The following is a 17,709-nucleotide window of genomic DNA, read 5'->3' as shown; positions in this document are numbered from 1 at the left end:
TTTTGCAAAAATATGTTCATTAGGATTTTTCTTTTGCTTAACTTTTACCTAAATCGTAAAATAAATTTATAAGATTTTTTTAAATTTCTCTTTTCCATATTAAAACCTACAAATAAAAACATTTCAAGTTTCAACTAATTAAAATATTCAAATTTTTAAATCGCTCTTTCTTGATATAAAATCAAGCTATACGCAAAATAATACAATTGGTCAATTTGAAATAAAATATTGAATATTTTAATATTTTATTAATTTAATTAATAAATATTAAGTAATAACTAATAACCCCTCCCTCTTTTCTCCGTACCATTGCGGGGACAAACAGCTGTACCCCAACTCACTCCACCCCCTCCACTTTTCTTCTTTTATAAATACACCCCCACCACTCCCCCCTTCACCCACATTTAACATTTTCACACTCCTCCATCGATCACAGTTTTTTCTCTCGTTTTCGCCATTGTTGTCTTCCACCCCTCATGAGAGGAGTAGAAGTTCCAAATCAAAAACACCATAAATCAGAGATCACTGAATCGAAATCGAATTGTTCCACAAGTTGCAGAAGCTGTAATCAAGTTGATGGAGTCTCCGACTTACTACCCACCGCCACCGCCGCTACACCACTCCGACTCATCTCGCCCCACCTTAGGCTTTCCTCTCGGCACCGCCTTACTACTCATCGTGATTTTCAGCCTCAGCGGTATCTTCTCTTGCTGTTATCACTGGGACAAGCTCCGTCACCTCCGAGGTTCCTTCACCGACGCCGCCGCCGACGATAACGACGATCACGTTCACTCGCCGTCCAAACCTAAACCTACCTTCTCCGTAAGTTGATTCAGAATTCGCAATACTTAATAGAATGATAATAGATCCTTATTCGATGAAAGTGAGTTGATTGATTTGATTTGAAACGTTTACAGGAAAAGCTGCAAAATGAGAATCAGAGTTTGCCGGTGGTGATGCCCGGAGATCGGATTGCTCGATTCATCGCATTGCCGTGTCCGTGTGAACCGGAGAGAGAAGAGAAGATCGTTGTAGAAGAAGTTCAGAAGACTCCGAAGCCACCTCACGTAGTTATCACTCTGTCAAACTAATTTCCTCTGTATATACATATTTTTATACTTTACTTGATTAAAATTCATAGAATTAAACGTCTTCTTCATCTTCTTCTTCTTCTTCTTCTTCTTCTTCATTTCTTCAAATTAATTACAACTCTTATGAAATTTGAACGAAATTTAACGAGCATATACTCTCTCTGATTCCGATAATAAGTCTATTAATTGCTTTCATCAGATTTGTTAATCTGCATACGTTTCTTACAGAAGTTTCTGGTTGAAGAACAGGAATCCATAAATGGTGATGGACCAAGGTTTAAACTGGTCCTGTAAACTACTATTCAAGTTCATTTTCGCTTCCTTTTTCCACAATTCACATTTACTTTGTCCTGATCTGATAATATATTTTTTTTGGAATTAAAGATTAAAATTTTATGAATAATGGTCGAATAGTAATATCATAAATTCCAAAATTGAAATTCATATCATATTACAAGATGAAAAATATCACTGTCTGTTTTGTTCATCAGCATATAAGAAGATGAAAAGTATCATTCTGTCTCTTTTGAGTCGTTTTTCATTTCATTAATTATTCAAATTTTATATTAAATTAAACGAATGAAGCATGGAAAAATCTTGGTAGATAGTGTTAACTTTATCTCCTTTTGTTTGTAAAGATATTTTAAGTAGGGGCCACTTGATGTCAATTACAAGTAACTACAAAGTATCCCCTTATTTGTTTATTTATATACTACGATTAGCTTTTGTTCTCTTTTGATTTTCTTTTCTTTTTGATTTATTTTTAAGTCATAAATAAGCGTGTCTTAAACTATCTTGAATAAAAAAACATCGTACAACTTTGACAAAGGAGAAAAAAACAAATAGTTATAATTAATTATATGTATCATTTTTTTTTTCAAATAATCAAATAATTGTATTTATCATTCTTTTTAAAATAATCAAAAATTAAATATGGTAAATCAATAGGCCTAGCAATTGGGTAGGGTTCCGGTTGGCGGGTCATGGGTTGACATGTTGGAAACATCAACCCAACTCAACCCATATAACACGTGTAAATATATTGGTTGGCGGATTCACGTGTCAGTGGGTCGAACCCAATCTGTATAACCCATTTAATAAGCAACACATTTTAAGATGAAATTGAAACATCCAAATAAAATGAAGTCTGAGTCATAAACAGTAAACATAAAGTCATAAACATTCAAAATAAACATTAAACATAAAGTCATAAACATCCAAATAAAATTATAAAAATCAAAACATTCATGAAAGGTGTAATTGTTCAAACATATCCAAAAACAAATGTGATAATTCATTCATACTACAATTCCCATTTCTTCCTCCAAAACCAACTTTTTAAAGATAACCTTCAAATAGAAATAATATGAAAAATCAAATTTACGATCTTTATGAAAGCTACATAAATATTTGTACTAAAAAGAACTCACCAAATGACACCTTAAAGTATGTTCGAATTTGTAACCTCCGTATTGTCTTCATTGATGTTCAAATTCATTACATTTTGAGTTAGGTTGTCAATAGCTACATTCAAATCAACTGCATAAGGAAAAGAAAAAAAATTAATACAAAATTTTAGATAACACGAAAAAACCAAAAATTATGAAATATTACTTTTTTCTCCAAACAACCAATCCCGACTACAAACCAAAGCTTCAACCACACCGGGCTTCATGGAACTTCGCTTCGATATTCATTTAAAATTCTTCTACCAAGACTAAAAGCCGATTCTGATGCTACTGTTGAAACGGAAACGCAAAGTATATCCATATCTAATTTAGCTAATTCAAGATACCTATATTGTTGGGCTTTCCAAAACTCAAGCATGTTGATGGAAGAAGTTCTTTTAGCTCGTGGCTCAAGAAGGTATAAATACATTTGACTTGTTGTGTTGGAACCCAAATCATCGTTATCATATTCGTCAAACTCCTATAATAAAAAATAATATATATAAAAAACGAATTAGTAATTGAATATATTTAAAAACTAAACAACTATAAAAGCAAATTTAATAGTAATTAGAAAATATGATTTACCTCAAGAATGTTGTTTTGACTAAACTCTCCCCCAACATTACTTTGTCTAATGTTGTCCTTGCTCCCTTGATGTGATGTCGAGTCGAATGTTGTTGCATTTTTTGAAGCTTGCACATATTCATCATCAAGTTCATAAAAGGCACTCTCAATAGCCTTAAATTGTGATGAACCTTCTCCATAGAGTTTTTTTTTTATAACAAAAGTCAACAAACGGTAACTTATATCTAGGATCAAACACCACGACTATAGCTAACAAAACATTAAAATCATCCCAATATTTGTTGAACCTATTCCACATTTGGGTAGCTATTTTTTTCATATACTCATCGGGACCTTTCAAATGTATTCCAAATATTTGAGGGAAATACAAATTTGAAGTAGGATAAATGATCCTAAAAACTGAAGAGTTGCATCGTAAAACACTTTCAGAAAGCTACACATTTCTCAACTCTTTCCCATTCATCAGAGGACGGGCAATCTTGAAAGTTAGAATCACTCAAAATAAGATGCGAAAAGGCTAGTCGATAATAAAGTACACAAGAAAGTATCATATAAGTAGAATTCCACCTAGTAGGAACATCTTGCATCAAAGCCTTTTTGGAGTCCAAAAGATTTTGTGAGCAACATTGAAAAACCTTGTTTTTCTTGCTGAAGATCCTTTGACATACTTCACACATTCCCTAACTTTTTCCACAACAACATCGATTTATTTCAACCCATCTTGAACAATCAAATTGAGAATATGGGCACAACATCTCAGATGAAACAACATACCATCATATACTAAAGAATTCATCATACGAAATTGATTCTTAAGCAATCCAACAAAAATATCATTAGAGGAAGAATTATCCAAAGTGATAGAAAACAACTTCCTTTCAATTCCCCAACTTTTGATCAAGCCACTAAGCTTTTCAGCAATAGCAACACCAGTATGTGGAAGAGGGAATTCAGAAAATTTTAAAATCCTCTTTTGTAAGACCCACTTGCTATCAACATAATGGGCAGCCAAACTCAAATAACCATCTGTAACAATTGATGCCCAAGCATCAAAAGTTAAGTATTATTCTACTTGGGCATTTAAGCAACTCGCCATGAAGTCTAACACAATGACTTGCATGTAACTTTTTAATGTCTGCCTTTGCGGTGTTCCTACAAATATGATTGGAATTTGGTTCCAAATATTTGCAAATATCTCTAATTCCTTCATACTCAACAAAGGAGAATGGCAAGTCATGTCTAATAATAACTTCAATCAACAATTCCCTTAGTCTTTCTTGAATAAACTTTGGATTTCTCAAATCCATTACACCTTTGCTATCGGAAATCATATATTGACCAATGTCTCTAGTATTATTATCTTCACATCTCCTTCGATGGTGATGTAGATTACCGGTACCACTTTCACTTCCTGCTTTATATTTTTTACCACATTTGTTGCACACACAATGTAGGGTTTCATTTGGTGTTTTTCTTGGTAGTTTAGTAAAGATTTTCCAAACATCTGAAGCTAATGTCCTTTTTTTCCTTTTTTTCTAAGAAGTACTCTCAACTCCTTGTGATTCATTTGGTGCTTCAACTTCTTCAATTGAATCATAACTTTCACTTTCTTCATTGTCAACCTCAACATGATTGTCAACAATAACATCTTCCATATCGACCTATACAAACAATATAATGATTAATAGTTTAACAGTTTAATAGAAAAAAATTAACAGTTTAACAGAAAAAGAAGCACTACTTATTATAAAATAGTGGGTAAAACAAGTCAAAATTAAAATCAGTGTAAAATAGGTTCAAAATCAGTTTAACAAGTCAAAATCAGTTTAACACTACACAAACAATATATCATTAGTGTAAAACAGGTTCAAAATCATATTTTCAGTAAATAATTCAAAATGAAAATTATAAAATAGTGGGTAAAACAAGTCAAAATCAGGAATCAATATCACTACTCGATTTAAGGAATCAATCACTGCTCAGAATCATATTTGAAATTAAGATAGTGGGTAAAAGATACACAATGTGGAAGAATTATATCTTCCTGGAGTTGATATAATGAGAGATAGTTGTAACATTCAAATCAGAATTTTATTTTGCTTTAGCCGATATGTACTCCAAAATCCAAATGTGGAAGAAATTTCAAATTGGAATTATATAATGTAGATTGTTACTTACCGTAGAGAGAAAAGAAGGTGGTTCGAACGTCGAAGCTGACAAGAGTGAGTGAGAACGACGTTGAGCTGATGAGGAGCGGGTAAGGAGCGGCCCGATGAGTGATTGAATCCTGAGTTCATTATGTTTCTTCCTTCGAAGATCAGTCCTTCACTCCTTATCCTTCATTCAATCGTTCGTGAATGTGGATACTGGAGCGGGTGAGGAACGACATTTTTTTATTAGGGCACGCAATGGCTAGCTGCACAAGGAGTCAAGGACTCAACACTCAAGGAGTCAAGGTTAAAGCTAGATGGATGACTGGATCATGAGACACAAGCCCAGTAGCCCACAATGCCATATTACCCAAACATATGATACAAATATATGGCTGATGATACGAACGAATACCAAATGAAAATTTAAGGATATGATAAATAGAAAATAATAGTATAATATGATCTTAGATTGTTATAAATTAAAATAAATAGATAATTAAATATATTAGGCGGGTTGACCCGCGAACCCAAATAGGTAACCCAACCTAACCTAGTAAATAAACGGGTTGGCGGGTCAGAAATGTCAACCCTAACCCATTTATTTTCGTGTCGGGTTACATGTTGGGTCGAGAGTTGCCACCCGTATATGTACCCCCTAAATTGCTACATCTACCCTATTTTGGTGAGTGAAATAATGTTTGTATACCCCATTATTTGACAATTTATGTGAATGAGAGAATATGTATAGTATCACCCTGACATCTATGGAAATATGTTTGTAATATGTAATCGTGAGGATTTTGCATTTCATAGATGACATGCGAAACGAAATCTCTTGTGATATTCTTTTGGGAATATAGTATGATAAATCTTTTTTCTCAAATGAAATTTACGAAAAAGATTTTTCAAACCTCATCTGTGATTCTGCAAATGTCATCTGAAAAATTGCATCTTTTCTAACGAAAGCAAGTATTTTTTTTCCAATTATCCATGTGCTGCGAAATCTGATATTTGTATTGCGGGATTAGACATTTGTACTATGAAATCTAACAATTTTATTTCAAATTTAAGGGAAAGAATTAATGGTTAGTTCAAAAATTCTCTTGAAACATAAAAAGTTTCACGGTTTTTTCATGATATCATTTCTCGCCTCTTGTGAACATCACAGTAAGATGTGTAGAATCGATTTGGCCCATATTCATATTGTTCACATCTCCTGGTTTCGGTGTTGTCTTGATAGTCGGTTTCTTGTTCATTACTTTTGCAATCTCCTGATCCATAGCAGCCACCTCATGGATGTAAGAGGCCAACATCCTCTTCAAATGATCCAATATCGGCTCATATTCTTTTGTATTGGTGAGCAAAATGTTAAACAACAGGATCCAGTCATGAGGATTTAGATTTGGAAGATCTGCCAGGGAAATAATCAACACCGAGTTTGCTGATCCTCGTGTAATTTTGAAATTAACATTTACGAACTTCCCAGCAGGCGTAGGTTTCAGTACCTTGACAGTAACTATCTTCTGTGGGCACCATGTCAAGTACTGCGGTTGACCATACTGCAGATAAAAGTCGATAAGCTCACGATCAACTTTTAGATGAGGGAAAGGAAGTTCAACAGTCGAATCAAACCAATGAAACGTGAATGCCTTTCGTGTTATCGATATGTCCAACTGTGAATCCTTAGAATTGTCACAATCAAAAGAAGCGACAGGTTCCAGCCAGTAGACGCTTGGAAACTCTATTGCCTCATTGATCAATGTTTCTTTAGTCCAGAGGGGAAACAAGGCCTTCTTGCAGTTTAACGCTTCTTCTTCTTCCTTGTTCCTCCTTTCCCTTTCCTCAGCTTCCCTTGCAATTCTCAAGGCTTCATCCAACTCTCTATTCTTCTTTCGTATAAGGGCCTCAACAACAGTTTCTTCTTCTTCATCATCACTATCACCATCAATCCCCTTCTTTTTATCTTGAGAACCAGAACCCGAAGCTTCGTTACCCTTCGGTTCAGTTGTAACATCGACTTTCGGTTGGGGTGATTCAGTCTCGGTTTTCACAATGACCTTCGGTTGAGCACCTTCTCCCCCTTGTTTTGGAGATATGAATTTCTCTGAAACACCTTTCATCTCGTGTAACAAGGCAAGAGCAGGAAGAAATTTTGAAGTAAGATGATTCCTGATAGTCAAAGTGAGAATAGGATCATAAGCACCAAGGATACTGGTCAGCATATCCTTGACATCACCAGCACAACTTCGAAAGACAGCTCTCTCCGTCTTCAACAAAGAAATCTCATTTTTTGCTTGAGCAAGCTGTACCTTCTGAACTTCAATTGTGGAGGCTTGGCGTGCAAGTTCTTCCTTTAGAGCAATCTCCTTAGCTAAATCAGCGTGAAGAGAGTCAAGCCGAGAAGTCATAGAACTAATAAGGGAGGTGTTCTTTGCTTGTATTGAAGAACGAACAACCTCAAACTGTGTGTGCTCATCTTGAATGGACTTAGATAAGGATTCCACAGAGGCATTGACCTTGGCTTCACTTGTATCAACATGCTTATTGAGCGAATAAAGAAAGATCTGAGTGTTGTGAACAATTTCTTCAACATCAGTAATGGCCTTCTTGCAAGAAGAAGTAGACTCATTGACAACCTTTGTGGATTTGTCAATAGACTCAGTATATTTCTCAAGAGCAGTATCCAAGAAAGCTTTGAGCACAACATCACTATAGGACTTGTTGGCATTAAGCAGGTTATCGAGTTTCTCGTCAATGCTCTGCAATTGTTTGTGTGTGACTGGAGCCTCATCGTCATCATCTGTAGGAAGTCTATAGGGACTGTAGAAGATCGAATCAAACTCATCATTAGCACCACCGAGAGTGGCACCAGAATCAGTTGAAGGTGAGGTTGAAAGTGGTTTGGAAGTAACTGGAGGTTCAGTCTCAGTAGTCGCCCCCATATCAGATATGTTGACTTCTACTGTAAGTTGTGGGATAGTAGTGGAAGTTGATTGGGAAATAATAGGAGTAGGGATTGGAGTTGTAAAAACAGGAATGGTAGTGACTGGTGGTGGTGGTGGTGGAATAGAAGTTGTTGTTGGAGATGTGGTAGGTGGGGGAACCGGAGTAACCGAAATAGGAACTGTCTGTTTCGGTGATGCAGGTGGTGTTGGAAGTTTGTCATGAGGAGGTTCGGTTGGAGTGGGGGATCGGGAGGTGTGTTGCCTCTCGGTGATACATGCTGAATTTCCTTTTCTGCATCCTCCTTATCGTTTTCTGAACTGGAAGGAGAGGGACTCTTGGACTTTTTCACCATTTTCTTGATCTTCGTTGGCTTAGAAGAATCCCCTTTCTCAGACTTTCCCTTCTTAGACTTTGAATTATCATCCTCGCTTGTCCCTTTCTTGGTAGTAGCCCTTTTTCCTTGGTTTCTAGGCTTATCCATAGCATCCAAGGCAGCCTGCTGATCAGGAGATAGGACTCTCGGTGCCTTGGGAGGAATCTTGCGATATTCATCAATGAGCTTACTCTCAGCTGAAACACACCTGTACATGGTCTCAGGTATAGAGCCATTGTGAGGGAACTTCGTAGGATCAGAAATAATGATTTTCTTGGTGTGGAAAGTAGCCACAGAAGCTACTAAGGCATCCTTCATAACCGGAACCTGCAGAGTATCAATTGCCCTTCGTGTAATTAGAGTCCAAAATCGACCACACGAAACTTCTGAGTGCCTCATTGAAGTGTTGAGGCTTTGCACCACCTGTGACCAGATAATCGAACCATAGTCGAGATTGATACCATTATAAAGGCAATATAGAAGAGTCAGAAAACCCTTGTTCGTACCATCAGACCCACCACTCCTCTCTGCTAAACTCTTGATGAGAAGAGTAAGCAATCCATTCTACTTGGGCTACAAGCATGACTTTTTGACCTTCGTAATAGTGGTAAGTACGTCGGTGTAGCCCATCTCGTAGAGCATTGAGAACAGTAGTGTAGTGGTGATGAAGTCCGGTGAGATCACAGACGAATCCACAGCAAGTTGCAAGAGGGAACATAATCTCCCTTTAGAAATCCAAGCCTTGTGAGAGAAGATTTGGAAGTAGATCCTCTCCTTGTTCTTATCATACGAGGCGGTAGTGTAAACTTGCGATAGGAGGGACATTGGGACGGATTCAACCTGTGTTAGGGCTAGAACCAGAGGTGAGTACTTCAAACACTCAACCACTTTCAACATGTACGATTCATACAGAAAAGGGTTGAGTTCGATGATCATGTTCTGGTTTGGCTTGATCGAGATCAATGTAGACGAAGTAGTTTGATTGTGAGCCGATGATGAAATCGCCATTGTTGAGTGCAGGATGAAGATGAACAGTTGCAAATCGCCGTGTATATAGAGATAGTTTGTTGCAGGTAAAAGAGACAAATAGAATTAGAAACCCTTTATATACCGTTGCCAGGAGAGAGAAAGAATCATCATGATATTTATGAGATCACTAAAACGTCGCCTGAAAAAGCGTGAAGTGACAGGGTGGTATCTCCTAGGTATACGTCAACACGCGTGGGTTTAGGGACCGTTCAAATTCACGTGCCCAAAAGCTTATCCTTAATTCGTCGTTTGAAATTCAATGTCGCTCCAAAATTTAGGATAACCTCTGTTGCTCCAAAGATAAACAACAATTGAACCAACAACAAACAGAATGTTAGAAAATAAAAAATTTTTTGTGCAATACGGTGACAAAAGATAAAGAAATAAAGCAAAATGTCTATTAGATGTGAGTGATGTCTATTAGAAGACATAAGACAGATGATTCCGGGCAAAAATCGCTTCCTTCAAAGTCAAGAGAGACTTGAAGTGTTTGTGTGGTTTCCCGAGAAGATACGATCAAGTGTTTGTAGAGAAACATTGAAAGGCTTCTTTTAAACTATAGGCTAAGGGTAGCTTATCTTCAACCGAACGTCGATTCTTAACATAAGACCGAACGTTGGAAGAAGTACTTGTGAGACCATTGTGGTCTGTTAAACAAGTAGGTTGGATATAATTTATAGTGACTTAAGATGTAATAGAAATCTCAAAAACAAAAATAAACTGGATCTTTTTGGGAAGAAAAGCCTTGGTGTTAGGCAATTTCATAAAAGACCACTCAAAAATAAAAAGAGATTTCATTAGGTAACAAGTAAGATCTTGAATATAATGATTCAACGTCAATTCATTGTAGGTGTTGGTTTTTGGGTTTCACTTAGCATGTGTTGTACGTATCTAAGATCACAAACACAAATTTTTTGTGCAACCATAAACCTCAGTGGTAAAGACCGAGAGTCTCGAGGGTTACAATGGTGAACCGAAAGTTAATGGAGAATGTAAGGAGGAGGGTTAAAGAACCGAAAGTAGCTCTGCTATATTATCATGACTAAGCAGAAAACTCTTAACTCATTTAAGAAGAGTAAGGTAGCTCTGGACTTGAGTTCATTTTATCAGCCTGATTGGGAAGAAACGATAGGTATAGATCGAATCATTATGGCCTTTCTCTAAGTCGTAGAGGTTTTGGTCAACATGCAGCAGCATGCTTCTAGGGACCCTTAACTAGTTCAAATAGAAAGAATCAAACCTGCCTTAGCTCCAAATTCTGTTGTACTAGTATACTTGGGACCTAATTAAAAGAACAAGCAAACAAAAACACCACACAAACAAAACAAACAAACAAAAAATTATGTAAAAAAATATTTTTGTAGTTATGAGATTTTCTGAAAAATAATAAAAACAGAAAACGAAAATGTTTTTGGATTTTTAAAGTTTTCTGAAAAGTAAGAAAAACAGAAAAACGGAAATAAAGTGGCACATCACATAAAAAAATATAGTTAAAAGAATAAGAAAAATGTACACCCGAAACCTTATCTTAAAATAATGAAGCGAAATAAGCCGAGCGTTCGGTTCATTTCGGTTCCTAAAAATTCCAGAGCCGAAATAGACCGAGCGTTCGGTTCCCGAAAACTATGGAGCTGAAATAGACAGAGCGTTCGGTTCATTTCGGTTCCCAAAAAATCCGGAACCGAAATAGACCGAGCGTTCGCTCTATTTCGCTTGTCTGATTTTCAGTGAAAGATTTGAGGATTTTGTACCGACTCTGCTTCCATCATTCCCAGGCCTTGTAAAATTTTATTGAAGCTTGCTTCAGGTAAGGCTTTAGTGAATAGGTCAGCCAGTTGATCAGAGAACCGAACGAAATGTACTTCCACGTTTCCATCTTCTACATGGTCCTTGATGAAATGATATCTAAGTGCAATATGCTTAGTCTTTGAGTGTTGCACTGGAATGTGACAAATTCTTATTGAACTTTCTGAGTCACAATAGAGAGTAATCTTCCTCATACTCAACCCATAATCTCTTAGTTGACTTTGTATCCATATTACTTTGGAAGTACAAGATGCTGCCCCTATATACTCAGCTTCGGCTATTGAAAGTTACACACAAGTTTGCTTCTTGGACTGTCAGCTAACAAGTTTACTGTCAAGGAATTGGCATCCACCAGTTGTGCTCTTTCGGTCCAGACCACATCCTCCAAGATCAGCATCAAAAAAAGCTTGAATAAAGAATCCAGATCTAGCAGGGTACCAGAGACCGAGAGATGAGGTTCGCTTCAGGTAACGAAAAATATTTTTCACTGCCACCATGTGAGGCTCTCTTGGATTAGCTTGAAACCTGGCACAATAACAAACAGAAAACATAATGTCTGGTATACTAGCTGTTAGATACATAAGGGACCCTATCATTTGTCGATATAGTGTTATGTCAACAAAAAGTTTTTCCAGAGAAGGTGTTAACTTAGTGCAAAATGCCATAGGAACCTTTCCTTTCGAATCTCCCGTCATACCAAATTTTTCCAGCAAGTTCTTTGTGTAGGCCTCCTGGTTGATAAATATACCTTCTGGTCCCTGTCTAATATTCAAACCAAGGAAAAAATTAATCGGACCCATTGCGCTCATTTCAAATTTAGTCTCCATCAACTTCCTGAATTCAGCAGTTAAGCTAGGATTCGTGGAGACGAAGATGATGCCATCGACATAAATATGAACAATCATTAGATGTTCTCCTTCTTTCTTTCGAAAGAAGGTCGGGTCAACCGAACCTTGCTTAAATTTCGACATTTTCAAAAAGCGAGTTAAAGTTTCATACCAGGCCCTCAGTGCTTGCTTTAAACCATATACAAATTTATCCAGCACATAGCAATGATCAGGAAATTTCTCGTTCACGAACCCAGGTGGTTGCTCAACATACACTGTTTCTTCTAGTTCTCCATTCAAGAATGCGCATTTTACATCCATTTGGAAAACTTCAAAGTTTTTATGAGCAACATATGCCCGAGACATTCTAACTGATTCCAACTTTGCTACAGGAGCGAAGGTTTCCTCATAGTCTATCCCTTCCTCTTGGCAATATCCTTTTACTACCAACCAAGCCTTGTTTCTAATGACGTTCCCCTCTTTGTCCAATTTATTCCTAAAGACCCACTTCAAGCCAACCACTGAAGCATCCTTTGGTGTGGGAATCAGTTTCCAAACTCGATTGCGTTCGAACTCATGGAGCTCATCTTTCATTGCCTGTACCTAATCAGAATGATCAAATGCAACATTAACTATTTTTGGTTCGACTTTGGAGACAAACGAATTAAACATAAAGAATTCAACTTTAGAGAATAATGCAGTTTGTTTCGCTTTCAATTGAGATCGAGTGAGAAATTTCTCAGATGATTCACCAATGATTTGTGTTTTGGGATGATCCTTGGTCCATTTTACTAAAGGAGGATAATTTGGGTCATAGGCTGGATCCAACTCTGCATTTACTTCCTCTTCAATTTCTAATTAATCATCTCCGTCAGTTGTATTCTCTTTCTCACCCTCGACTAGCGAAGTATAACCTGTGTCAGGATCAGAGTTTTCATCCTCTGTGGAAGTCGGATTCTCCCCCTCAATTGGACTATTATTGGGTGGGTTTGGAGTTGTATGCTCCCCCTCGCTTGGACCTTTATGAGTTGGGGATGGAATAGGATTCTCCCCCTCGAAAGACATTTGGATTATCTTTGGTGCTAATGAACTCTCCCCGTTGAACATTGAGCCGTTGTTTGGAGAGTCGTTGGAGGGTTGAGCACCTATCGGTTTAGGAGGTCCACTTTCCATTTCTTTGGCAGCTTTATCTATGATCTTTTTGAGATTGTTGATTTTGTTGTCTGCTGCTTTTGCTTCTGGATGTGCTGTTTTCTCTGGTTCATCAAATAGCTGAATGTATTCTTCAAACAACTTGGATATTGGAACCGAGACTTGTCCTGATTCAGGAAATATTTCCCCCAAGGCACTTTCTCTCCTTTGAACTTTCTTCATGTAATTATCATGAAAGGTTACATAATATGTTTCTTCAATTCGTTTGGAGCGTTTGTTCAAAACTCTGTATGCCTTTGAAGTGAGTGAATAACCAAGAAAAATTCCCTCATCAGCTTTAACATCAAACTTATTGCAGTTTTCTTTTGAATTAAAGATGAAACACCTTGAACCAAACACTTGGCAAATTTAACATTGGGCTTTTGATTGTTTATAATCTCATATGGAGTGATTGAGAATATTTTGTTGAGCAAGGATCGGTTCTGAGTGTAGCATGCGGTTGCAACTGCATCAACCCAAAAGTATAGCGGAAGAGAAGCGAAACTTAGCATGGTTCTGGCTGCCTCACATAGGGAACAGTTTCGTCTTTCAACAATCCCATTCTGTTGTGGGGTATAAGGGGCCGAGAAGTTGTGAGATATCCCCTTTTCAGCCAGAAAATCCTCAAACTCTTTATTCTGGAATTCAAGTCCGTTGTCGCTTCTAATGTTTCTCACAAGCTTCCTCAGCTATACTTCCACTTGCTTGATGAACGTCTTCAACTTGGGTGTCGCATCTGATTTTTGTTTAAGAAATAAAGCCCAGGTGAAGCGTGAAAAATCATCTACAATAACAAGAATGAATTTACTACTACCGAAGCTTTCGATAGCCGAAGGTCTACACAAGTCAATGTGTAGAAGTTCAAGAGCTTCAACTATCTTTGTGTTGATTCGTGTAGGATGGCTTTTTCTGCTTTGTTTGCCCATCTAACATACTGCACACAGATGTTCCTTATCAAACTTGAGAAGTGGAAGGCCTCGAACGTGGTCACCAAGAACCAACTTATTAATGTCTTTGAAGTTCAGGTGCGATAGGCGTCGATGCCACAACCAGCTCTCATCAGTGTTTGCCTTTGATAACAAGCATATTGTTGGTTTTCCTCGAACTGGGTTGAGATTCAAAGGATACATCTCTCCCTTGCATTCAGACTTTAATAGAACCTTTTTGGATTGCATCTTAATTATTTCAGAGCCCTCATCATCAAATGTAACCTTCAAGCCTGTTCCCACAACTAATCGTGACACACTGATGAGGTTATGCTGCAATCCTTCCACATACGCTACTTTTCGAATCTAGAAGTCTCCGCTGGTTATCATACCATATCCTTTGATTGTCCCATATGAGTTATTTCCATACTTCACACATCCACCATCCTTTAGGGACCGAAACTCCCTCACCTCTTCCTTCCTTCCTGTCATATGACGTGACTAGCCACTGTCTATATACGATTCATCATCCAACTGCTCGTCACTTATCACCTGTACATTCAAGCAGATTTAGGAACCCAAAGTTTCTTGGGTCCTTGTGAGGTTTTCATAGAAAAAGGAATTGTAGTAGAAATATCAACCAAATAAGTTCTTTTTATTAGAGTGGATTGATCTTTTCTTTTGATGGTATACACCTTGATTTTGGTTTTATCTTGTTTAAATTTTAGTGTATTCAATGGTGTGTTGTTAGATGGTTTTGGTGTTTTCTTTTGTATTCTACGGTTAGCTGAGTTTTTCTTATTATTGATATCAAAATCAGAATCAAGCTTTCTCTTTCCTATGATGTCCTTCACTGAATTGAATTTTCTTTGGGAGTTGGATGGACCGAAACTAGACTTTTGATCGAAACTTGACTTTCGGTTCTGAGTGCTGATGTTGGAACCAAAAGTAGACGATTGGTTGTTAGTCTTGACGTTTGGACCGAAACTAGACATTCGGTTATGAGCATTGGAATAGTAGGAATTTGGACTGAAATTTTCTTTTCCTTTCCTTTGTTAATTGATTCTTTCTTAGGAGGTAGGTAGTTGGGATTTTGAGATTGCCAATAACGTTTTTGCTCATTCAGATTTTTATTGTATCTTTGATTTCTTTGGCGTTTCTGTTCAGCTAACTCCTTCTGAGATTTGTGAATGTTAAAACTTGATTTTGGCCTTTTCTTTTGAGTTTCGGTTGTCTTAGTTGGAACAACTGGTTTTCTCATTGGTCTTCAGGGATTTATTTTGTTCCACTTGTGCTTGGTTTGTCGAAACTCGAGGGTTTGTTGATAGGTTCAACAACATATCTTCCTTTAACTTTCCATGAAGTTTGCTTAGATAAGCCAATGGTTTCGTCTGCGTTGTCAATAGGGGCCGACCAGAAGTAATCGTCGCATCCTTCAACATTATTTTTGTCAACTAAGATTTTTAACTCTGTTGTTTGTTTTGCAGTGACTCCTGTAACAGAATAGACTTGATTCGGCATAGTTTGAACCTTATTATAAACCATTGCCTTCTCCTTCAGTTTATGTGGCTTGTCCTTTTATAGGCGAGCGTATTCCACCGAATTTTCAGAAATGAGGGGTTTCTCATTTTCGGTTTCACTCTTCATGAACTCAGAGCAATCAACCACGTCTTCAACTGAGATTTCGCTCATCTCACTTTCTTCATCAAATTCAGACGTATTTTCTACGTTCATTTTATTTTCTGAAATTAATTTAGCGTTGGACGAGTCAAATGATTGAATAGTTTCGAACATAATTTTTAACTTATCATTTTCATCTAAAAGATTTTTGAGCATACATTTATGTTGCTTAGAGTCAATGAAGGTCTCTATTTTATCCAGTCCAATTTTGTAAGCATTGGATGTCTCTTCTGAGGACACTATTGATTCACACTCAACAATAACCTCATCTTCCTTAAATTCAAGGAAGGGTAAGATCATCTTATGAATCTTTTTCCCTATTTCACAACTTAAATGCAATTGAGCAATATTAGTATATAAGCGCTTAGCAATTAAACAAAAAACATTCCTTTATTTCAAAAATTTTAAATTGTCTCATTGCAAATAAATACTTTCATCCCTAGCCCTAGTTAACTCCGCCTCCTTCAGCTCAATCCACATCCTTCTCTCCTCACTTTTTGAAGACACCCTGCTGAGTTGGTCAGTTAGGTTAGAATTTGCTAAGCGAGTTTGTATGAGACTACCACTTAAGTTAGAAAATTTAAATTTAAATTCATTTAATTCTTTTTCATAATCGTTACTGGAACTTCAAGTGATTCAAGTATGGAGTGTACCATTTTGATCAACCGATCACAATCTTTGATCTTCTCGCTCACGGGCTTGGCTGCAAAGCATTTGTCCTCAGTTTGGTTCGACTCCTTATTTGGACTTTCGGTTGATCCACCAGATGTGACCATCAAACATCTTCCTGCCGAACTTGCATCCTTTGCCACATAAGCTTTTCCATGAGTAGGCTTTCTCACCTCTTCATCTTCAGAATCGGTTGACCAAACTTCAACACCACCGAACTCATCTTCTTCTGCATTTTCCTGCACAATCAAGGCATTCATAGAACTATTAGAAGCCTTCTTTTTCTTGATCTCTTCCAACTTTCGCATGTAGTACGCCTCATCGTCTTCACTATCTCATTTCTCAGCCATTTTCCTTAGCATGCAATCTTTGGCAAAGTGGTTCTTGCCATGACAGTAATTGCAGTCGAACCCAGAGTCTCCTGTAAGCTTGCTCTCCTTTTTGTCATCATACTTTTGAGAAGTAATTTTCGGTTCATCTTTCACCTTCTCAGAACTATATTACCTGCCAATTTCGGTTCTTATTGATAGGAAATTTTCTTCGTGCAAACTTCTTTGGATTGGTGACCATCATAGCATATTCTTCACTTGTAAGGTCACACTCAGATAAATCCGACTCCTCTTCTTCTTCTGCGATACTCTTTCCTTTTGAGACAAGGGATAACGATCCCATACCCGAAACAACTTTCTCCTCCTTGGTTACAACACTTTCATGGGATTTAAGTATTCCCACAAGTTTCGCTAGTGAGTAAGATTTAAACTGTTCATGAACTTTAACTGTTGAAACCACATCCATCCATTCTAGTCTCAGACCGTTCATGAAGGTTACCTTCTGCTCGATCAACTTTCTTTCTATTCCATGCTTGATCATCTTACTTAGGAGATGATTGAATCGATCAAAAGTTTGTATTAGTTTTTCTTCCGGTTTCTGTTCGAAAAATCCAAATTCGGAGAGCAACAAGGTTTGAATGGTGTGTTGCAGA

The 17,709-nt window shown here is 37.2% G+C and overlaps 1 protein-coding gene across 1 annotated transcript; it reads left to right on the top strand.

Annotated features, from left to right (window-relative positions):
• Nucleotides 1-400: 400 nt before the first annotated feature.
• On the top strand, nucleotides 401-1,159 carry LOC145097455 (uncharacterized protein At5g65660-like). The gene is made up of 2 exons (XM_079035022.1): nucleotides 401-822; nucleotides 918-1,159. Exons 1-2 carry the CDS (start codon nucleotides 577-579, stop codon nucleotides 1,089-1,091), a joined length of 420 nt encoding a protein of 139 aa, XP_078891148.1. The 5' UTR covers nucleotides 401-576; the 3' UTR covers nucleotides 1,092-1,159.
• The last annotated feature ends 16,550 nt before the right edge of the window (nucleotides 1,160-17,709 follow it).

Source organism: Lactuca serriola, chromosome 4 (genome assembly GCF_051521515.1).
Source record: "Lactuca serriola cultivar US96UC23 chromosome 4, Lser_US96UC23_V15, whole genome shotgun sequence".
Lineage (NCBI taxonomy): Eukaryota > Viridiplantae > Streptophyta > Magnoliopsida > Asterales > Asteraceae > Lactuca > Lactuca serriola.
The sequence above is the reverse complement of the archived record's forward strand: the minus strand, read 5'-3'. Positions and strand labels throughout refer to the sequence as shown.

Excerpts from the sequence above, each read along its gene's own strand:
- LOC145097455 (XM_079035022.1), top strand. The coding sequence starts at position 577 with ATGGAGTCTCCGACTTACTACCCACCGCCACCGCCGCTACACCACTCC. Across the intron at positions 823-917 it reads AACCTAAACCTACCTTCTCC|GAAAAGCTGCAAAATGAGAA; the intron begins GTAAGTTGATTC and ends AAACGTTTACAG.